The 24,426-nt window shown below is 40.1% G+C and overlaps 1 protein-coding gene across 1 annotated transcript; it reads left to right on the forward strand.

Moving 5' to 3' along the window:
• Positions 1-242: 242 nt before the first annotated feature.
• On the forward strand, positions 243-23,374 carry LOC109996979 (BMP/retinoic acid-inducible neural-specific protein 3-like). The gene is made up of 8 exons (XM_020651329.3): positions 243-706; positions 908-1,211; positions 6,469-6,671; positions 11,454-11,671; positions 14,281-14,386; positions 16,178-16,414; positions 19,635-19,857; positions 22,094-23,374. Exons 2-8 carry the CDS (start codon positions 940-942, stop codon positions 23,226-23,228), a joined length of 2,394 nt encoding a protein of 797 aa, XP_020506985.2. The 5' UTR covers positions 243-706; positions 908-939; the 3' UTR covers positions 23,229-23,374.
• Positions 23,375-24,426: the final 1,052 nt, after the last annotated feature.

A 24,426-nucleotide genomic window follows, 5' to 3' on the forward strand; every position in this document is an offset into this window, starting at 1 on the left:
AGATAATAAGTCTATTATCAAGCTCCTTGTAATACTTTGAATGTGTGAGGTTATCACAAATGAAGCACGCTGTGATGGGAAATAATGAGGAGGGATTATGGAAGGTAATGGAGAATGATGGAAGCAGGCAAATGCTGTCTTCAAAAGCATTATACATCCAGACTGTGTTTATAACCCTCATCAGGATGCACTTGCTCGCCCTCTTGCTATCTCACTAGTGAAAGAAAAGCTCTCTGTGTAAAAGCACGCGCTCATTCATCCACAGGCTTTCACTGCAGCAGAGGGAAACAACCGCTCACACGCGACATTTATTAGGGGAAAAAAGAAACACGTGCCAAGAAGAAGAGCAACTTTTGGGACCCCATGGGGCTATAAAAGGATGCCGCTGATGCTGCAGGAATCAACATTTTGTATTTGATCTCTGGAAATATTTCTGAGCGCGCGCGGACATCCTCAGAATGAACTCCTCTGCGCGCGTGCCTCCGCTGCTGCTACTTCCCGCCGAGGAGGAGCGGACAGAGGACACCGGGAGGCTGCAGAGGAACCGAGCCCCGAAATAAAAGTTGTTAGAGAGCACAAATCAAGTTGAATTGCGCTTTAAACGGAGGAGTCATTGCGAATGAATGAATTTGACCGGGTCACTGAACTGGAGTGGATTAACTCAAAGCGCTTGCAAGACCGAAATAGTTCAATATAGGAGAATCAGGTATGGCTACGTGCATTTCTTAATAGCTAAAGCATTCTTTTCATGCTCCATGTTTGATGCTTTAGCGCTAATTAACTCTCGAAAAATGGGTTGTGAGGGTCATTTTAACATTTAACTCTCCAAAAAAGCGACGCACTAATTTGCATCTCCAAAAATGTGTGAATAGCCTACTATACTATAGCAGACTATTTCTCCTTCCAGTCCGGAGAGAATGAGGTGTCGCTGGGTGAAGCATGAGCTGTCAGAGGATCAGTCATAAGCGGCTGTCTCTGCTATGGGAGGGGGCGGCTCTTCGCCTCTTGATCTGCTGCTCCTTGTGGACCTCATGGCCCGTCGCATCCGCCTTCGCCGCGGCCGGTGGAGCCGCAGCCGGACAGGGCGACGGAACCCCCGGATCACTGGGTTGGCTGCTGTCCGATAAAGGACCCTTTCAGCAGTCCTTGGAGTTCACGGAGGCTGCGGAGAGATACCAGCAGGGCTTTAGCACCAGATACAAGATCTACAGGTGAGATAGAGGCAGAGCTATGTCCCATGTGTATTTGTTTTTTTTTAAGTGTGTGCCCTAGTGTAAGTTTAAATTGGAGTTTCAGTATTTGTAGGTTTTCATTTCCCCAACATGCACTTCTGGTTGATGTCATTGATGATCACTCTGAGCCAGAGAGGATCTAATCAGAAAAAGCATCTGCTGTGGTGTTTACAGTGAAATCCTTCTCACTCTCAGGGTTGCTCACACAGGTATCACACCTGCAAGCTGATGAGCAAATTAGTGTGATGTATTGCAGATCGTGCCCTTTGCTCTGTCTGTCAGGCTGAGTACTGATCAGCCAGGTGAAAAGCAGACTTATTCCTTTCTTCGGTATTTGATCCAAGGTTTAAAATAATTGTGTTCCGGCTGATGTTTTAAATGACCCCTGCAACAGACGTTATCTAATCACTGTGTCGAAAAGGCTCATCCTTTCAATGACTATGAAGTGTCCCTGAGCTTCTTGAAACCTTTTGTAACACATCTAAATCCAGCCTATTTTTTTTTTAATGTTATTTAATTTCTCACAAATACATGTTAAAGCTGCAGATTAAAAAGGATAAACAAAGATTTATTTTTTTGAGGGTCACACCTATGTAGTGCGGCCAATCAGATTTTAGCAGTGGCTATCACCCAAGACCAAACCCTGGAACCACCCCTGATTCTTTCAAAAGTAGATGTCTATTGATATTTTTGATATTTTAGAAATATATCTGCATTTCTATATTTTTTTCTTTGTGTGTGTAAAGGTGCATGTTTCATTATATAGCTGAATTGTCAATGCACAGTCCAACGACTGCATTTCCTCTCTCAAAGTCCCAGGTCTTGCATCTGCAGGTGTGTGAATCAATGGCTCCATTGTCTCCTCTCAGGAATCTCAGGCTGTGGTGTTTATCTCTTGGTCACACATGGATTTTTTTCAGTGCACCTGCTATCCTAGTAGCTGTCTGTTCCCAAACCTCTTCCACAATCAGTGAAAATGACTGAAAGTGACAAAGGAGGGACAGGTTGGACTGTCTCATGTGGCTGCCAGCTGTATTAGCTAGCTGACATCTCACCACACCTGGGTCTTTAACCCTTGGTCAGTCGATCCTTCAACCTGTAAGCTGACTGCTCACATTTTCTCACCCAAAGGCAGTTTAAAGGATTATAGATTGAGGGCGACTCCAAATAGTGCCCACCCACGGTTAAAGAACTGCTGTATTTAGATGAAAACTGACAGAAAAGTCAATTTGAAAATAAATCTCAGTACATCTTCGCCTGTTTTGCAATCATTTAATGCAGAGATTATATCAGGAAAATAAAAAATTGTAGGAAACTAAAGGCCTTTATTCTTCGAAATATGTCATCACTTCATTTTAAACAGCCTACACAGAGCTGCAGAGATATTTTTCCATGAGCTCTTAAATATCCTAAGGGCTTGAACTGCTCCTCTATTCCTCTGACTTCTCTCATAGCTGAAACACCACCATCAGTGACTGTCAGTCACTCAGCAGCATGTGATTATGATACTGACTGTCCTTTTATAGTTTCTATCCCTCCATGGAGTTGTTTCCTCACTATTGATTTCTTATAGTGCAAACAGTAAGATATCGTCATGTGTAGATATGTATTTCTCTGTAGTAAACTCTCCTCTGTTTGCCATGTGTGCATGCTGATGGAATAGCTGTTGGCTAAACCCTGGGCTGGATCCACATCGTTCCATCTGTCCACCAGGGATGGACTCTCACCCTGTCCCCTCGTTATGATGATTGGCTGTAATGACACACTCCACACTGTCCCAGTCCCCCAATTATTTCTCTGCCGATCATTTTTCTCATGGCAGTGATTTGATTGCCTGAGAGATGGAGAGGGAGGTGCACAGAGCAGCAGGCAGCGCTGTGGGAGAGGTACACATTAACTGAAGCTGTGAAGAGAGAGAGTGGCAGCGATATCTCCCTGCTGGTTTGTGAAAAGCTGGAGTTCAGCGACAAGTGTGTCCAAAAGGCAAAAAGATAACAAATGATGGCAGCTGAAGATGATGTGGGACTATTCTGGGTTTACACCTTTTCTGTTAGAAAGCTGCTTGGAGGAACTGCATTGCATTTCAATGAGCTCTGTTTAACCTGTGCTGGAGTTTTTTTTAGTTTTTCTTTTACAGGTTTGTTAAGACAGCAGCAAGCAGAGCAACAGAGATTACTGGACATATTGCAAAGAGAGCAATTGGTTAAATTATGCCACCATTTGTCCAAACAGAAAATAAACACACAATTTATCATTGTGTTGATGCAGATTTTTACAATGTGGACTACCTCAAAAGCCATTAACCATCTAACTAGGACAGCAAGTAAATGTTTCCAAACACTGAAGACTTCTTCTGAAAGAGCAGTCACGTTTAAAAAAATAAATAAACTAGAAATCATGCTTATTTTATTCAGGAGAAGAATTGTTAATGTTGGACAGTTACTTAGATTGTTAATTGTTGTAAGTGTAACATAATCTGCCTACCATACCGCTCACTATTTGCTATGCTATATGTTTGTTAAATCCATGCACAAACCAAAATAAATGCTAAGCTAATAAGCTTGCTAGCTGATGGCTGTCATTTGATTAATGTTAATGGTTGGGGTATACATCTATGTGAGTTACTTTCTGGAAGCCAGCACGGTACAGTGCAAAGATGTAAAAATGTAACTTTTCTCTGAAAGTAGATAACTGCTTATCCTATAAACTCAACAGTTTGACTACAGCTAACGTTAACTAAGGTTAGCATTCAAACATTTAGATGACATCATCATGAGATGACATTAGTGTTACAAAATACAATAAAAAAAATGAATTTAATAAATGATGAATATGTGCAGAAGTTCAGAAAAACTTTAAATTGTTTTGGAATGTTTAACACTATCAATTGTTAATGTTAGCAAGGAAATGGGTGCATGCTAACGATAGCTGATGTCTTAAACTACCAAATGTTTTTTTTTTCCAGTTTAGATTGACCCCGACTAAGGATTTACATAGTCCACCCTGATTTGTCAGATTTTGCCAATCATGGACTGATCATCCAATGTCTTTTTTTGGTTCTTATTCAATATTCTCATTCGTAACATAAGAGATAACCACATAATTAAACTAGGTCTTTTTGTCCTCTAGTCTTGGAATAACAATTTCTGCTATGATAGGAATAGATACATCCTTTTTCCCACTAATCAAAGGCCTTTGTACAATGAGTCTGTTTTTTTCCTGGATGCAGCTATTTCGGACAAAAACACTTACCTAGTGTGCAAAGGCCTTTAGTCTGTGACCTTATTAGAATATTACACATGCCCATTGACAATACAGAAGGCACACACTGATGGCCCACTCACAGGCTGTTGTGTGTGTGCTGATTTAACCACCACAACAGCCACAATCTAATCATCTGTCAGACCACTGACAAAGAAACAAAAAAACATTTTCACTGTCTTTTAACTTACCATTTAAAGATTTACTGTACTCTCTGGATCATATTATAACAAACTAAAACAGTCCTGCTGCATCAGCAAGGGTCTCCACGATACAAATCCAGGGAAATATTAAATCCAAACACATTACATAAAGATCCAAGGATTTCTTCAAATATACATTCACTGTTCTTAGCCTATAATAGCTAATTAGAGCCTGAGGTGAAGGGCGCCTGCCACTGTTCTGTTCTGGTCATTCATGGCCAATGACTGATGTTTCTTGAAGCCATTGAAATTATGTACACTAGGGCTGGTTAAAAAAATCGATTCATCAATACATTGCAATTATTTTTTTCCCAATTCAATATCGATTCAGGGAAATCCTTTTTTGTTGTAATGAGGCCCCTCTCCACTGGGAGCTCTGTGGGTGCTGTGAATTCAGCTCAGGCACAAATGTGCACTTTAGATCATACTGTACTTAAATGTTTTATTCTTTGTTTATTGAAGAATAATGCATCAATGAAATAAACCAATACAAACAATGCATAGATTATTATTTAACAAATATCAGAAGGTACTGTGATGAGTTATCTAGGTATTCCTGTCATCTGTACGTATTATTACATCGATATCAAAGCATATTGATCAATATCGAATCGAATCGTGACCCAAAGAATCAAAATCAAATTGATTTGTGAGGTTGTGGACAATACCCAGCTCTACTGAACACGCGGATATGCTGCTTGGGATGACTTGTTCACAGACGCACACTAGGAGATTAATTACAAGTGCGAGACATTTTCAGAATTGCATATATAACTAGTATACTATCACAAATGTATTATGTTAAAATGTATACCAAGATATAGTATGAGTCATGAATTATTTGGAGAAAACAGACAAATCACTGAAAAATTAGACACTGAGCCCCCCCATAGCATAGAATCAACTATTTCAATTTTTGATCTACTATGAAGCACTGAAATGATATCTTTAAGTCAGTTTCAACCTTTAATGCATTACAAAATAATAAAGTATTTCAGCTTTGTGTTCCTAATGTGACATCAGAGAAAAATTCCAGAAAACATCATGGGACATTATTACACTGATATAACACACCTTCAGGAAAAAGGGCACTGTTCATTTCTTAACATTTAGTACTAAAAGCAGTTTAAAAGTCTATATTTCCAGCTGCTGCCCTTGATGTAATTATATTGATTCAAAACAAATTAAGCGAGTGTTCAAAAAGGAAAGGTAAAAGTGCTGAATTAGTGATTGAAATGTCGAGCCTTTATGCCAAGAGAATAAAACCAAGGTCAAGTGAAATTACTGACAAAGAGAAAGAGATTCAGACTGCATGACTTCTATTACTGAAACAAAATCCACTTTAAGACTGTATCATTTACAGGGTTGAATAAAGTCCAGTCTCAATCAATTCAAATGAACACATCACTGCCCTTTTGAACCAGGGGGGAAATTCAATTCAAGATCCATCAATGGAGAAATTACCTAAAGCAACCTGATTAACTTTAACTAAGGTTGTACTCACTGTGTAAAGAATATATTAAGATGGTTTCACATGGTTTTCTTATACACTAGAGGCTAATTATTTGAGCTGTTGCGAGAATACAACATTAAATATTCCTCATTTGTGATGTATGTTTTGATCTCAGCACACTGTAGAATTCCCACCTTGACGTATGTACCACACATTAGCTTTGAACACACACTTTGTCAAACAGCGGCCAGGGACCTTTTACACCAACAACTAAACCAAGAGAGAAAAACTCTGTTGTTGTGTGCTGTTTTGTTTCCAGGGAGTTTGGTCGATGGAAGGTCAACAGCCTGGCGGTGGAGAAGAGGGACAATCTTGGTGGCAGTGGAGGCCTCGCTCTGCCCCTCGACCCCGACTTCATGCACACCATCCGGCAGCTGGGGAGGCGTCCAACCCTCCAGATGATTACCGAGAGTCTAATCAAGAAATATGGCACCCACTTCCTCCTCTCGGCCACTCTTGGAGGTACAGCAGAGTACGCAGAGCTTCAAAGCTAGTCTTATTCACATAGCTTCTAGCTTTTAAAATTATTTTTTTTCTTTACTGCACATGGGGCATTCATTTTACCGTCTGTTGCTTTACAAACAACAAAGCATGTCATAATTATTTTCTGGATCAGTGTTCTTTGGCTCATAGAAAACACCAATTTGTTCTAGTTTGTTGTAAAAAAAAATTAATTGGAGTAGGCAGTGAAAGACAAATTTAATAGCTTTGTTTGGCACACTATGGCATGGTTCATAAATTAAGCTTTGTCTCTTCTTAACAACACTATGATTTCAATGAAATTGGCTTATTTTATCCGTTATTTCTTAAAAACAAATAAACAAAGAATACTTTAGTAGTGAAAGTCTCGGTTTGAAAAGTGTTTCCTGTAAGAAAATTACAGATTTGAAGATATGTCCAAATGTTTATTGGGTTGAAAACACGATTGGCAATATATCTTACAGTTCAGGTTTACTTTGAGGTTTGGTGTGCTAACAACGGTTGAGTTAGCCAATAATTGACGGTAAACATATGGCAATATTTTTACTCCAGAGCTGAGGAATAAACTTCTTTGGAGTTTAACTATCATTATTATTACATATATTTCTTTTTGAATGAGGGTCTAACACTTCCGTTTCACCTTGAAGATTTCTTGATCTCCTGCTGTTAAAGACGTTCAGACACTGCTGAAGATGTAGGCGTCAAAACTTGATCCAACTGAAGCAGATGTCTGTTCAAAGTACATTTTGATGTATGATCTTGGTTTAATTCTACCTGACAAGGATCTCTAGCAGCCATGACAAATATGACAGCTGACTTTCAATGACTTTCTTCAACAAGTCACATAACTTCATAGAGACCAGGAGGAGGTGGATAGCAACCTCAATGAAGCGTTTATTTTGACAGCTCTGTTTAACATGTAAAAGCAGCTGATTTTCAAAGATTCTAATAAATAATATATGTCTGTCAAGAGGGGCGTAAGATAAGCGTGACTTTTCTTTTGACTTTTTAATTATCCGCCAATGGCATGATCAACCTTTGGTTAGGTCTGGGCTGTAAAACTGCTTTGGAAAGGAAATAATTCTACGTTTCTAAGAAAAGGAAACAAACCAAACTCTTCAAGTCACTTGTCTTGTAACCAATATTGGACATTGTTCCTTTCAATGTGACCAATGATAACATGATTACCATGACTACACTGATTTGGCTTCTAACCCTAATCTAACTACAATACATTTATTTGTAGAACTAAATATATTGTATATTGTTATCTTGCAGGTGCTAGTTAGCCATAAAAAAGAAGTGCACTCAGAGAGTTCAGATTTCTGCAAAAGCCAATATTCCAGTGTTCTGCAGCACTCTAATCTGCAAGTTCAACCTTGATGTATAACTGAAAATAAAAGTTGATGTATTGACAAAACTAATGTGTTTTTAGTTTTGTCAATATAATTACTTATTTGTGAGTCAAATTTATTTACCCATACAATACAATGGCCGGTAGTTGTTCTGTAATTCTGCTGAGAAGACTCCTGAACAGAGGAAATACACTGAAAGAGAATGACTTGAGGATTGAAGTTGAAGTAGTGTGTTTGGCAAAATGTTAAGTTTTTGGTAAGTAAGATCAGTAATGCACTTTCACAACAACAGTTTTGCTGGTGTAATGAAATAACATCTTTAGGAAAACAAGCAAAAACACTCATGTTTGGCTGATTTAACTACAACAGATTTCAGGTTTTGGTTCTTGTTGCATTGGAAGCTGTGTAAGAGTTGGCATTACTGTTTACTTGTGTATTTACTGTAAGTCCTTCTCCTCAATACAGTACAGAGGAGCTGTCAAAGCTACATATGTCTCCATATTTGAAGTGACAGTCTCTAAGTGCTTAAGGCAAGAAGAAGTTTGGGATAAGAGCCAGTGAGTTGTGTATTGACAAAATGGCCTTCACATGCTATTAGAGCTAGGGATGATTCAGTTCTGTTAGGGTTTGCTAAAGAGCACCTACTGCACTGTAAACACACTCACTACTTCAAAATGCATTTAGCTCAGCCCTTTTTCTATAAAAAATAATCACTTGGCTTATTTATGACTGGTTTCTTACGTCACGTTGTGTTTAGAATCGACACAACACTATCTATTTTACCCGCACATCTAATAACCCACAGCTGAACGTGGAAATGTTACACAATATGTGGGCACACTTTGGAAGTTAAAAGTGGGACGATCAACTTTCGCAGTAGAAACACTGTAGAGATGATGAATTAGTTCAGAGTTTTGAGTTTTAAAGTTTCAGATTTTATGTCAATAATTCATCCTATTATTGTCAATGCTTGTCAAAGAGGACATTTTTCTCTGACATCATGCTAAGAGTGGGTAGCTTAAATGCTGTTATAATGTTATACCACTGAGTTTCAGGTTGTATACGTTTATTAATCAGACAAATCAGTATCAATACTTCAATTTTCCTAGCGTCAAAAAACCAACCAAGAGCAACTCCATGACATATTTAGAGTTAAAAGAAAATATGGGATAAGCTATAGGCTCGTGTGAGACATCAGATAAATTATGGGTCAGACTTATTTAAGCTTATATTACCTGAAAGCTATAAGTAGCTGAATGATAAAAGTTGTGGGGATTTTTTTAGCTGGTTATGAGAATGACTGAAATTAAAACTGATGCCTCTATATGCCCAGCAGAAGCAAAAAAGGCTATCAGCAAGAAGATTGATTATCTTTTTGTTATTCTTGTGAGTGGACACTAGATGCGTCCTGGTTCAAATCCTCAGCTGGACAGATCCTTTCTGTTTTGTGTGCATGTTCTCTGGCTTTGTCCCACAGTCCGAAGACACGCTTGTTAGGCGTGAGTGCGTGAATGGTTGTTTGTCTCTTTATGTCAGCCCTGTGACTGACTATCGACCTGTCCATGGTGTCCCATCCTCCAGCACAATGACAGCTAGGGTCGACTTTAGCCCCCCTGCAATCCAGTATGGTATAAGCAGTATAGATAATAGATGGATTGAATGCCTGTAGCTGCTGCCACTGGGTTAGTGTAAGACACTCTGTAGAAACGGCCTTTGTTTACGTTTTGTTTTACAAAGAAAACAGAGAGTTTTTTGGTCAGGAAACAACTTATAGGACATAAATATTAAAAAGTTAAGAGGAACTGCAAGATAGACAGTAGAGTGTTAAAAGAGAGGACAGGAAAGGAATGAAACAGCAGCTAATGTAAGCAAGTGGCTACATGACAAGATGCTGTCTGTTGTCTGATGGTAGCCAATGGGTTATCAAAAATGTTGTTTTTAGATTTTAGATTTTCTTAAGCCCTTAATTTATCAGGTGCGTACAGATCAGCGTAACATGGAAATACATTTTCCAAAGTACTAGCAAGCAAACACTGCGGAAATTTTTCATGGTGGATTCAAATACAATATATATGTTTAACAAAGTTAATTTTGGCAAAAAGCCCTTTTTCTTGTTCGTACTTTTAAATCTTAAAGGATTCATGCCAACACTCTTCTAGCCTTAGACAGGAGAAGCTAAGAGTGCTGCAGGAACACAAAGCCTGGAAATGACTTAGCACTTTAGCATTTCTGGTTCAATCCTCTTGAAGTCTGTAGGATTTTTGAATGAGTTCTCGTGTTGATGCCCATAAGCTCTTTGGTAAACACAAGCTGAAGAGATTGTAACATTTTCAATGACATAAAATACATCATAATAAAAATGTCTCAACAGCATGAAAAGTGGTGACTTTTATTGTGAAAGAAATATAATGTGTTAAAGCTTTAATGGAGCTACAATTAACTGAGATTTTCAACAACACTGTCTGCAGTTTGTCTTTCCAGCCGCTCCTTTAACCACGAGTCAGAGCCACAGGACGCTTCTTTTAATCATCTTGGACTTGATACAAGCGAGACATCAGTTTAAACATAGATTTAAGGTATTAGACCTGTTGTAAGGGAGACACAAAGAGACGTGCTGCAGGCGAGCAAACCCACTTAATGTTGTTGTTATTTGCTGAAACTTTGAGAGGGGAGAATATAAATTAATCTGATTGCTGGAGGAGGGGGAGCCATGGTTTACAATCAGAGAGCGCGTGACCACTGACTTCGTTTTCAATGTCAAAGCAAAACATACAGAAGAACAGCAGACTGTCACAAATCACCATTATACGCCAGTTTTATTTGCCCGCCACTGTGGCTGGTAGGTTGAGCAATCAGTGTTGCCTCATGAACTACAACCAAACGCGTGTTTAAACCGTTGATGAAAGTACCTGTCCTGGCAGAACATAATACTGGTGACGGTACTGATACCAGTTTACAGCAAACCCCTATACAGAGGCCGGACAGAAGAAAAGATCAAGAGTTTGGGTAACTCTGGATAAAATGTTGAATTTTGTCTCAGAGGTTTAAACACTGAATTTTAGTCATTAGTATTTCCTGGCAATCATAACATAATTGACAGAGATGTCATTAAGTATTTGTTTCCCAGATAAGCAGTGGTGACCTGGGATGTGCTTTGTCTTTAACATAATTAAGATGATCAACAAAAAATTAGGGGACCTTGATCAATGATCTTGAGTGAGCTCTCTGGAGAGTTTAATAGACCTTGTCTGTGCCTTTTCCTCCAATCATCCAAGCCATCAGTTCCTCGACAGCACTTAACCACAGCTGTGCTTTTCTCTTCCATCTAAAAAGATACTAATGAAAGGTGATTAGGTCGGCTGAGTCTGGGCTAATGAAGCTCTCGTTTCCTCTGCCTATCTGTCACCAGGGGAGGAGTCTTTGACAATATTTGTGGACAAGAGGAAGCTCAGCCAAGAGTCCTCGTCCTCTGGAGTCGAGACCGGGCATAGCAGCACAAGGAACTCAAACAGTACGGGCACGGTGACCCTGGAGGCTCTCCACCAGCTGGCTGCTTCCTACTTCACCGACAGAGAGAGCACCCTGAGACGGCTACACCACCTCCAGATTGCATCCACCGCCATACGGGTATGTGGAAATCCAGAGGAGATGTAAATACAGCAGCAGCTACATTTGTTGCTTCCTGGATTCTGGTGTATTGGCCTCTAGCATTGACACATGGAAACACTAAGACATGAAGCATCGAATTGAACCTCTTTTTAGGGAGTTCCTCACGTCACAGAAAATACATGAAAGACTTATTCATGATTTATTATTTTCAAGGTAAAGCAAAGGTTTCCATTCTTTTGTCATTATGTTGTATGTTTCTTGATGACATTTTATGTTACATTACATCTAGTGTTTAAACAAGCAGGCAGCAGCTTCAAACTGTCTGCAGGGTAGTGTTGTTTAGTTTAAGCTACATAGATTTTTTTTAAAGAAAACAAAAATATCATAGTGAAAACAGATTTGAGGAATTTAAAACACTTGAACAACAAAGTAACCAAAGAAATGTTGTCACGACAAGTAGATTACTTCTGTGGACAACATTTTTCTTTGATGAAAAACATCTTTCCAATCTGCTCTCAAATGAACTTTCTCAAAATGTACACAAATATTGAGTTTACATAACTTCTTAATTTTTAAATTTAATTGCTTTTCATGTTTCTAAATGTATCTAGTACAAATGCATAAAAATCTATTTTATACGTTAAACACAAGTTCAATGTCCGCGTTAGTTTTCTTAAAGGTCCCATATTATGCTTTTTCTGGTTTTTTATGCTCTTTTGTGTGTTTTCCAAGTGTCCTGTGCATGTTTAGGCACATCTATGTGCAAAAATTCAAAGTCAGCGGAAACGCGGCTTCTCCTAAGTCCTCCTGTTAGCTGTAGCATTAGCTGCATGTAACGCTCAGTTCTAGCCCCCCTCGAAAAGAATTTGCCAGTGTGACATCATTGTCAGTGTGATATCACTGATCTAAGCCCATTGGCTCGTTGTGGCACGCCCAGCAGCTCATGTTGCATGCCCATTAACTTCTGTAGCACGCCCACGATATGCCGTAGCCTGCGGTAGCACAGTAGTGCTACGGTGCTAATGTTTTTGCTCCCCGGCCCTCGGAGCCAGAGTGGCTGAGCGACTGACCAATTTCGGCAGAGCCAACAGGCCAACCAATCAGATCAGACTTGGCACACGTGGGGACTCTGAACGTGGGCACTTCAGAGCCTTAGAGAGAGAGTCAGAAGTGAGCCGGTGCGTGGAGCGGCAGTACATGAAAACAGACACTTTTTTAGAACTTCAGCTATTGTGAACATACTTTAGTAGGTACATAGATTAAATGTACAAACCCCAAAAAGGGCATAATATGGGCTGTTTAATGCATATTCTGCAAAATTTGACATTTGAAGATAACATGCACTAATTCCTTTAAATCCAGCTCAGGAAATGTATTCCCCTGACTTATTTCATCAGGTAGGATTAGGAACAAATGCCTATTTGCAGATTTGGCCTGACACCCAGCAAACTAACCTGTTAGCTGGAGGCTGCAGGAAGACTGTCAAATCTGTCTCACTGTAGATTTTTCAATGTATTGCCAGAGAAAGTGTGTATCCTCTCATAAATGAGGATGATTACATTTGTATTAGACTCTAACAAACAAACTTGTCTCACATTAATGGTGAGTTGGTCAAACGTGTCTTTGGTAACCACCGATTACAGACTTATTTACTGAGTATTTAAAGCAGCAGGAAACAGATCTGAGGTTTGAAAAAGATTAGCTCCCTGGTTGCTTTAAAGAGGAGATTGGAGGAGCAGAAAGGGGGAGCAGTCGTGCGTCCTGTACTATAAAACACCAATCATCCGTTTTATCATCTGAAGTGGCTATTAGAGTGTGTGCATTAATCAGCCCGAGGGGCAAACGTGGATGCTAAAGTGAGTAGCCACTGATGAAGACAGGTGCCCCCCACCACACTGAGGACGTGTTCCTCTGGTTATGAATCAGCCTGATGGATTGGACGGCTCATTCCGTTAATTTCCAGCCAGGCCGACTTCCATTCATTCGCCACTTTGCAGTGTGTGTGTGTCCCAGTGTGTGTGTGTGTTAGTGACGCAGATTGAGGATCAGAGAAGGAGACAGAGATGAATACTACATTTTATGAAGGATGTAAAACAGCACCTGCGATATGTGTCTATTCATTATAACAACACATTTTGTTTTATTTATTAAGTTACAACAGGAATGATTTGGAATATGAATTTATGTACACGTGTTATGAGTTACTTTTTCTGTGCGTCAGAATTTTGGATTTTACCAGAAGGATTAGTTGCTGGTCTAAATGATGTAAGCCTAGAAGCGGTTCAAAGGCTTTTGGTCGGTGAGTTGTTGATTTCTTCCCTCAGAACAGAACTGATTATTCCATCTGAGGAGGGAAGCTTTGCTTTTTAATATGACTTCACTGTGACTCATTACATTCATAAGTCATTTGAAGCACAGAAAAAAAACCTCTACATATTCTTCTGACCTTCAGTTTTAAAGATATGCAAGTAAAATGAGTAATGTTACAGGGATGTGCCTGATAACTGTCTCCACTGTTTTATCTAAGATTACTTGCTTTCTTTTTCTCATTATTCAAGCATAATGAAATAAATAAAACAGACACAATCAAGAGGCAAAATAATCTCATTCTCCTCAAATCCTTACAGGTGACAGAAACCAGAACCGGGCCGCTTGGTTGCAGCAACTACGACAATCTGGACACAGTCAGCTCTGTCCTAGTCCACAGTCCAGAAAACAAGGTCCAGCTACAAGGTATCTACCCCTAACCCTCCCAAATCATACTGGTGACAGAAGTGATCCTTGTTGTCTCTACCACTACTCAGTTTGTCATAACAAGCTCTTTCTGAAAAATGTAGTTGGGGGAGAAGTGTGTGATTAAATTGGTGAAACATATTTATAAATCTGCTTTAGACATGCTGTTTTGTGAATTTCACTACCCAAGGCCAGAGCCAGGCTAATACTTTCCCTTTTTGCTAAGCTAAACTTAGCCCCGCAGTACAATGTATATGGGTTTGAGTCAATATTAAACTGGTGTTTTGTTAGGGAGCTCTTCACAATAAAGTAAACAATACTTTGAAACTTAGGAAGAAATAATAGAGGAACTTACTGTAAGCTCGGGATAATGAATGAAACGTTATTGATCAGCTACTGTATGACTCTGATTGGAGGATTCATTGTATTTGATGGAGTGCTAGTAGAAAACATGTTGGGAGAAACAGCTTTATTTTCCATTTCTTTATTCATCTGTTTTTTTTCAGTTGTTTTAATTCTCTATTCAGCTGATTGTTGTTAATTCTATTTTTCTCTTGACTGTCTTTTGTAATTTCAGAAAGAGCCAGCATGTGTATCAGAGTGTATTTCCCTCCGCTTTCTTTATCACTTTGCTGTTAATTAAGCTACATTGTTTTCCATTCAAATCCCGTAAGCCTCCCTCCTTTTATCCAATATGTTTCACATGAGGCTGTGGGACTTATAGATGTTCCTTTTTCTGAATAGACTACTATATAGGTACTGTCAGATGTGTTTGTACCATTCAGCAGCTGGCTCAGTCAATCAAGAAGAATTATTTTTTTTCAAGTTCCATTGAAGTGTTCATTCCCTTTAACCTACCTAATGAGTCCTTAATAAAGAATCTGTCGGTCTTCTCATCAATATTTAGTTGTTGATTGTGGGTCATTTTTCCTCCTTTCCCTTAGCACCTTCTCACCTTCATGTGCACAGAATTGTAAGATTTTACCTATCAGTGGAGTTCTATTGCAAAGGGGTGAGGTAAATAGGATGTTGGGCACACGGAAAAATACTTCTGAGAAATACTTAAGTATTTATAATACTTATAATCTTTTTTTTTGTAAAGCACTTATTTCTATAGTTCTTTATCAAATACCAAATTCACAAAGGGCATTCCAAACCACATTACAACAATAAAAGAAACAAAGCAAACACTGTAAAGGCACTATGCATTAGGGATGTGCGCAATTAGCTGGCTAAAGGAGTAAATGTTGTTACCCAGGCTCGTCGGCACCACAATTACAACTCGGTTCAAACAACTATTAATTATTAAATTAATTCAGGCTCTCAATGCTAGTCAAATGGTATATGTAAGCTGTAACACAGTCACCCTCCACATCCAGGGCTTTAGCTCTTCTTGCTTTACTACCTGCATGTAAACCACTACATTGGACTGAAGACATCTTATTGTGCAGAGCGGCTTGGGAGTATTTTGATGTAGGAAATGGAGAAAAGGTTTTGTGGCGTTCCAGCTGTGTCAGGTTGAACTAAGTCAAGTTAACTAGCATTGCGTAAGGAGGACTGAAGGCTGGTGCACAGGCTAGGCCTCTCTTTACCTTGAATGAAATCAGTTCAATCTTCAAATCTAATCTAAAACATTGTGGTGCTGTGGGTTAGCTAAAACAGTAGTGATTACATTTTTCAGCCATAGAAAATTCTTGCTGCTGCATTTTGAACAAAAGACGTGTAGCTTCATATAGTTTATATTTGTTGTTAATTCAGCTTTATATTTATCAAGTCTTTCTCCCTCCACAGGGCTGCAGGTCATCCTGCCGGGCTACCTGCAGAGCCGCTTCATTCAGGCAGCACTCGACTACATCGGCTGTAAATCAGAGGGTCGGTTTGTGTGTCAGAGCGGCGACTGCTGGTGTGAGTGCAGCGTAGACTATCCACAGTGTAACTGTCCTCACGCTGATTTAGACACTCTCGAAAACAACCTGCGGCGCATCACAGACTCCTGGAGACTGACCAACCAGGAGTTTGAGGAATCAGGTGAGTCAGGGGCTTTAATTCAATGTGAACCTCCAAAAGTGGACTTTAAATTGTCAGCCTGAACAGTGCCTTTCAAAAACCTACAGGTGGAACATTGTCCTCTAAAAATCTCTCAGAATTCTGGCCATTGTACTTCTATAAAGAAAAGTAATAATCCTAGATGTGAGGGCGAACATAAACACATGTCTTTGTTCTAAATGCATTCCTGGCTGTCAAACTTTGCACAGCTGCATGACGACGAATCAGGAGAGCTGTCAATCAAAGTGTCAGATCAAATGAGAGTTCAGATGTTCTTTGTGTGCTCAGGGCTGCAGTGGGAGAAAAAACAGACTCTTTAACAAGTCCATCTGTTGCCAACAAAGAGCTTTGAAGAATCACATACCAGAGGTAGAATGAGAAGCAAAGTTTGACGTGTTATAAATAAATTGCATATGGAAGAGCTGGATAAGTAAATTGAAAGCATTGAATATTTATAAATTTACACCATATGATGCTTTGTTCTCTTTATTCATGTAAAAAGTTAAGTGTAAAACGGATCAAGAAGATGACTCGATGTGAACCTAGAATAATGCAATCATTAACACAAAAAGGGGTATAATGCCAGAATCTGTGTTCTCAGAAAGTGTTTTTTTCGCAGTTTTTTTCTTTACCTCTGAACAGGACAATGCTAATAACAACTGGGTTGGGATAAGATAACAATAAGGTGCTATATCGTCATCAGTTTATCCTTGTGATGTTCAATATCGTATTATGGTGAATCAGATCATGCATGACCAACCACTACAGATCAGGCTGTACGTGATCCACAGATTGATGGAAAATCCCTGTGCAGAGTCTCATTGAAAAGAAGGCAGTGTTCAAGTAGTTCCTCTGTAGACCTGCTTTACAAATACGGAGATATACAGTCTTTAAAAATGTCTTCTAATATAATTTTTGTAAACTTTCACAGTGTGTGTTGGTGTCTGTATCTGCAAAGACCCTGGCCTCAGTATTTTTGGGCTTTGTTCATCATGTTGCTGTGTTAGGACATTTCTGTGTGTCAGTGCTGGTGCAGCATAGAGGTCACAGGAAACACTGCAGGTACAGGCTTGAAGAAAAGGGATCAGACCATCTCTCTCCTGTGTTTTCTGTAAGTCTGTAACAGACACTTATGTAACCTGTGCATCTTACAGGGGTGCAAACTTGTCACCTTTGCCATTTTGGATTCCAAATAGGTCATTTGTATGATTCATTTAGATCTGCAATAAAAACATTTGGAGGAAGTGGGGGGGGGATCTGCGTCACGAGCTGTCATGAAAACCTGATTCACGCTTCTTGCGGCCGGCGAGCACGTTTCATACTGACTGCAGTCAAAGCGCGAGCGCTCAACACGCCCCGAAGAAAGTACTTCCGGGCCCTGTAGCCAATCAGGGCGGCTGGGCACTCAGACCCTCTGCGGACCCTCCTCTCGCCGGCCGCGATTGCGCAATATCGCTGCAAGAAGCATGAAACCTGATTCAATGAGTCAATGTGCAGCACATGGCTAATTTACATAACGTTATTTTTCCGTGAAAACACTGGAAAGATTCTAAGTCTGGCTAGCAAGCCAGCCTTTCTGTTCAACATGCTGTCTGATCATATTTACTGTTTGGTAGCCAAAGTTAAAGATGTTGAGAGAAATGTGTGCCAGCTGAAGGTAACTTCATACAGCTTTCTGGTTCAATATTATCTCAGGCAACATTAAAGTGACAGCTGGTCAACACATGTAATAAGAGAGGGAATATAAACTTAATGAAAACCAGCAGGAGCAAAACATCAGGTTAATATATTGATAATGTTTCATATTTTATGATAGAAGAGAAAATATTGTCATACTTGATGACTGTATTAGGTTCTCTCTCAGACTCATGCTCTGAGAGCTACTTGCATAATGACTGCCCTTCACATCACCCCTTAGCAGAACATAGTAAGCCCTGTTCTGCAAATTCATCCCATTTATAAAAAGGGACTGAAGGTTGGGAGCACAGGTTTTTCATGTTTCACTGAAGCTTTATCAAAACAGTTAGAACTGAACATAGATATCGACAAGCAATTGTGTTTTTCTTATTGTTTGCACAGCTTCTTTAGTCGGTCTGAATGCTAAAATCGTCTGTAAATTCACATTTTAAAGCTGATATTTTTAAAAAAAAGTCTTCCCGGGGTGGCATGCCCCCAGACCCCCCTAGGAGGTTTGGATCCATGTCACCTTTTTCATCCCTGATGAGTTTGCACCCCTGATCTTAATTAGACGCCAAAAGGACTGTACAAACATCAGTATTTGCCGAATTATGAATTTGTGAGTCTGTCTCAGTTGTGGCTGTGTCTGATGAAGGGCAGTCCAGTTAAACAGCGAGCAGATTAAGAGCGCTGCAGACAAAATCTAGCTCCGTCCTGAATGTTTGTGAGGAGCTTTTAACACTGAACACTGTATTAACCTCCGTCATCCAGTAAATCCACTGTAATTCCCCTCAGCTTTTAGCTCTTAAAAATTGTCCACAAATAAATGACTAGAAATCAAGGTAAAGCCTTGCTGGCCTAATAACATTTCACTGCATTAGTTCTGAGACAGTGCTGTTAAACCCGTAAACGTATTATTCCGTTGCAGAAAAGATTAGTAGCCTTAATATTTACACAAAAATTTACACAGATGTTTGCGACATCTGAACAGCTAATACATCTCTCCATTAGGGCAGGTTCATAGGATTCTGTTTCTGCATGTGTGGCAAGCAAATGCATCAAAAAGTTTCGCGCTCCTCGGACAAAGTCTGGGAACTTTCAGAAACATTGCTTTTTTTTAACGTTTGACACACAAGATTACAGCTAGCACTAGCTAAATGCTTCACTTTCAAATTGTTGGAGGCAGGAACAGCAATTTAGCTTTCAGTGTCACTCTAGCTAATTGCTGCTTTGAAGGTGCATGTACAGCGCTATATGTTTGGGAAAAAAAGACGATTAACATAAAGCATAGAAACAGAATATGACAAGCAGCCGAGACACGCAATCCTCAGTCTAAAAGGAAAAATCAAAGAAAACCTGCTCTTTTGGCAAGTAGCAGCTGTTATCCCTCTTCTTGAGCTGTTTGCTTTTCTGGGATAAAACAATGAGGAGTAAACAGTTGCTGTATTTTTTTTTCTTATTGTTACCCTGAGGCTCGTAGCCACAGGCAGTTTTTACTTATTCATGTATCTTTTCCTCCCACCAGAAGAGTTTCAGAGCTTTGTTGGGAAACTGCCAACCCATTACGCCGTAAACACATCTGTCGTGGAACACTTGTGGAGGATGGACCCCAGCTTGTCCCAGCGCTACAGGCAGCTGGAGACTAGCAACGACCAGCTTCTCACCAAAGCCCGCCGCACTGCTAACAAGCTCTTCAGCCTCAGCAAGAGGTGTCGAAAACAGCCCAAAGTCGTCCTGCAGAGGCCGAGGTAAGAGGAGAGACAGGGACAAGAGGGAGGAATATTTATACTGCAGCCTGTGAATGCAAGGTGCTCCCAAAAAACTTATAATTATGAAAAGATTTATGTGCCAGGCGCTGGGAGAAAGCAGCCGAGCGAGGCGGTGGTTATTAGAAGGCACTTGAGGAGGAGGAGTTGTGGAGTGAGGTGAAAAGTGCTGACAGGGGCAGAGCTGCTTTTCTGTTAGAGACAAACGGGATCATGTTCGGCCAAACAGAGTCGTTTCACTGTCTGCAGATTTAAAGTGCATTACAATCAATCCAACATCTTAAATTCCTCATATAATAATCCATTTATTTTAACACAATCACATCCAGGAGTTTAAACTGCTCAGGCCACTAATACATCTCTGTCCTTTTCTCCGTTACAGCTGCTGTTTCAGAGTCACTCCCACCTGCATACTAGATTTCAGCAGCCTTTAAGAGACCTCCGTGGTCATAACTTCCCTCAGATTTATGCCTCTCTCATGCACACTCCATGTTGATAGCTATTTCTGGCAGGGAAATTAACTAAATGACACAATCCATCGGCTCACGAGTCAAAGGCAGACATGGCCTCCTCAGTCCACAATCCAATTACACGTCTTTATCACACCCCTTCCACTTATAAAGAACCATGCAATAGTACTGCAGGGTCACAGAGTAATACAGATTTTTGTGAACAATTTAAAAAGGATGTCTGTTTTTTTACTATGCTCTTTTTCAAATTGCAATTGAATTTTAAAGAAATGTCATCGTGCAATGTCTGCTGTTAAGTAGTTTAAACTAAGAAATGAAGACTGAAGTATTTATTGTTGTGCATGCGTGCGCCTGTGTCTGTGTCTGTGAGTCTCATAGGCATCCATCTGCTCTACAGCAGAGGGATTTCAATAGATTAAAATGCTCATTTTGATCAGATTTTGCTTCTCTATCTCCAGCTTAGTTTGGCTAAAATTGCTTCCTCATATCAAAACAACACTTTCTATTTATGAAAGGCAGGATTAATCTCTTTGGGCAAAATATTTCCTTCCCTGCATAATCATAGTAACATAACCAAGACTCAAAATAAAAAATCAGAATAGATATCCATAATAAATATGGTCCCAAACAACTTTTTCTTCCCTGATACCTATATTTTTATATAGTTGTAGAGTACCCCTTTGATACCAGTACTATAACTATACTATACATACTGTATTATTGGTGGAAAAACATTAATGGCTGTTATTTTACTGTCTTTAACATTACACTCTCTACCAGCACTTCACAGTTATTATTTGTAACTCACACAATAACTCACCTGAAAGCTGTTGAATTTTTTTGGGAGCTTAACTTGGCTTTGACTGAGGTTCACTACCAATTTACAACATATGATCAAGATGACTGGTATGCCCCAAATTCCAGCAAAAATTTCACAATTTTATTCAGGCGTTTGAATATCTGATAAGAAAGTAACATCACTTGAAAAGTTGTTTTGTGTAAAGCCAGCATTTCTGGCATACTGATTATAAATGATTTAGAGGCCATCTGTGACTCAAATCTGTTCCAAACAGTTCTGTAGTATTTACTGAGTTCAGGTTTTAAATGTTGCTTAAATGTGTTTTCTATTGGGGTTTAATTTGAGTCCCATCGAGGTAGCTCTGGACCCTTTTGATAATATGAAAAACCGGTGAGTGTGCTGTACATAAATTAACTATAATTATGAAAGTTATATAAACTATTTTGGTGTTGTATAGCCTTGCAGTTATGTCGTGCACCCAATGAATGGAGGCTGTGGTCCTCGTTGCAGTGGCTGTAGGTTCAAATCCAAGCCCTTTGCTGCGTGTCATTCCCCACTCTCTCCTTGCATTTCCTGTCTATCTTCAGGGTTCCTGTCCAATAAAGGCAAAAAAGGCCCAATAATATCACTTAAAAATATAAAAACGAACTGAAAATGGTTGAAGCGAGTGTGCACTGGGTCAGAAAGTGTAGAGGAATCATGTGCTCTTCAAGAACATGTGACAGAAGTAAAAAAATAAACTATTGTCCAGATGAATAGAATAATCAATGTTCCCTGTGTATTTACAAAACTGTGTATTAAGCATTTGCCATTGACTTACATGAGATTTTAGGCTGTATCCACGCCACTACATGTTCCGATGTTGGTTTCAGTATCAGAGTAACTCCAGTTTTAACAAACAGAGCAGTATTTCTATGAAAAGTCTAACACAATTGTCCTTTTTCCTCAGGCCTCTGCCCTTCTGGCTGAGCTACGCGCTCTCCATCTTATACTGTAGTGAGAATAACCAGGTCGGTGTGTTCAGTGATGAGAGCCGCAGCTGCTCCTGCCCGTACAACCACCCGCCCTGCCAGGCCCTAATCCCCTGCTCTGTGGGCGATGGTCCCCGCTGTGCCTCCTGCTCCACAGAAAACCGCACAAGATGCTCCAGCTGCAACCCCGGCTTCACGCTGACCCAGGGAGCCTGCCGGCCTGCCGTGCCCGACCCAACAGACCCTTACCTGGGCTTGGAGAGCGACCGAGACTTGCAGGATCTGGAGCTGCGCTATCTGCTACAGCGGCGTGATCCTCGCATCACTCTGCATGCTGTGTTTGTGAGCAACGATGTGCGTGTTAACACTTGGTTTGACCCATCCTGGAGGAAAAGAATGTTGCTCACCCTCAAGAGCAACCGGGTAAAGTCTAACCGTGTTCATATGCTGCTCGGACTAGCCCTGCAGTTCTGCCTCACTAGAAACAGCACGCTTGAGCCGGCAATGTCTCTGTTTGTGAATCCCTTTGGGGGCAGTCATTCAGAAAGCTGGACCATGCCTATAGGTCAGCACGGATACCCAGACTGGGAGCGGAGCAAGCTGGATATCCCTTTGGACTGCTATAACTGGACGTTGACTCTGGGAAACAGATGGAAGAGCTTTTTTGAGACTGTTCATTTCTACCTGCGGAGTCGTATCAGAGACTCTGTGGGAGTAACTGGAGGAAACAAGAACATGACTGTGTACTACGAGCCTCTGGAGGCAACAGAACCATCCAGCAACATCGGCTACATGAAAGTAAACAGCATGCAGCTATTTGGATACAGCGTGCACTTTGACCCAGAGGCCATCCAGGACCTGATTCTGCAGATAGACTACCCATACACTCAGGGATCACAGGACTCGGCGTTGCTGCAGCTAGTGGAGCTGCGTTACAGAGTAAACCGCCTCTCGCCTCCGGGGGCCCCGCACGTGGATCTGTTTGCCTGTCTACTCCGCCACAGACTCAAACTGTCGAGTCAAGACGTGAGCAGGATACTCACTGCCCTGCAGGCGTTCAGTTCCAGACAACCAAACCATTTAGAGTATGAGGCTAATAAACTGTGCAGCTAATGGACTGTTTGATGTTTTGTACTATTTCCTCGCCACAGACAGGCCTGTATCTTTTGTCAGCTGGATCCATTTGTGTCAAGTGTGTGGTATGTTGTTCAAAGCTTTCTTGTACATAGACTGTGCAATTAAATTAGATGTTTTTATCATTCCAGTGTATTTTTATGGATTAAAGTTCTTGTTTTCGATAGAATATGAAACGATTTGAGACTGAATAGGCATAGAGCAAAGTTAAACCTTGGGAAACAAAACACTCACTATATTCACATAGTGGCCTTAACCTCTGGCTACAGATAGGCACATAAAATGCTTTTCATTTTGTAGAAATTATCAGCTTAAGATTGGTGGTATAAGAAGTTGTATCACATAAGCCCTTCCTGGTTGATCAGGCACCAAAAAACAATGGATACTGACATTGGGTGATACTTTGAGCTGGTAGCAGACAAAGCCGGATATCCTTTTTGGACCGCTGTTGGCTACAATTAGCAGAAAACTCCCTTCTATCTACCAGTTAGGTTAGCCCGGATTTGATGGAAGTGGATGAATGCTATGGTAGCTAATAAATTATAAAACATGTTGTGCCTCAAAGTAAGCTGGATCTCTACTTTACATGGATTCCTTTCTGTTGCTAAACATCAATAGCTCTAGATTTGTGGCTTCCCTTCATTTATAGGATTTCCCTGTGGAACAGTAGAACACAACTTCTTGTTTGGCTTCCTTCACTTAGTGTAAGCACCATCAAACTAAAAAGGCTTTAATGTCAATACGTTGGTTTTGGTTGCCCCCCCCCCCCCCCCCCCCCAAAACTGACCATTATGATATTTAAATGTCAAATAAGTCAACCATTAAAAATTTGATAGATCACTTTCTCCAAGTGCTACCTTGCAAAAATTTAAAGGAGAGAAAATTATCTTATGAACAATTTTATTTTAAATAGCCAAATCTGTTAAATCCTTGCCAGAAAAATTTGGATTAATTTACAAGCCCATCGCTCATTGTATAGAAGCAGGATGGAGATGTATCTTGTCAGAGCCTTAAAGATAATTATCACGTCACATTTTAATCATTATAACACAAAACACAAGCATGCATCAACATACCCTCACAGCCTTTCCATTTATCTCTTTATTTGGCTCCAGAATGTGTGTGTGTGTGTGTGTGTGTGTGTGTGTGTGTGTGTGTGTGCTGTGTTGTTTTTGCC

This window comes from Labrus bergylta, chromosome 4 (genome assembly GCF_963930695.1).
Source record: "Labrus bergylta chromosome 4, fLabBer1.1, whole genome shotgun sequence".
NCBI classification, from domain to species: Eukaryota; Metazoa; Chordata; class Actinopteri; order Labriformes; family Labridae; genus Labrus; species Labrus bergylta.

Bases quoted from the DNA above. Each gene is read 5' to 3' on its own strand.
- LOC109996979 (XM_020651329.3), top strand. From the start codon at position 940: ATGAGCTGTCAGAGGATCAGTCATAAGCGGCTGTCTCTGCTATGGGAG. The intron at 6,672-11,453 runs GTACAGCAGAGT...ATCTGTCACCAG, and splicing joins CCTCTCGGCCACTCTTGGAG to GGGAGGAGTCTTTGACAATA. The intron at 14,387-16,177 runs GTATCTACCCCT...CTCCCTCCACAG, and splicing joins AAACAAGGTCCAGCTACAAG to GGCTGCAGGTCATCCTGCCG.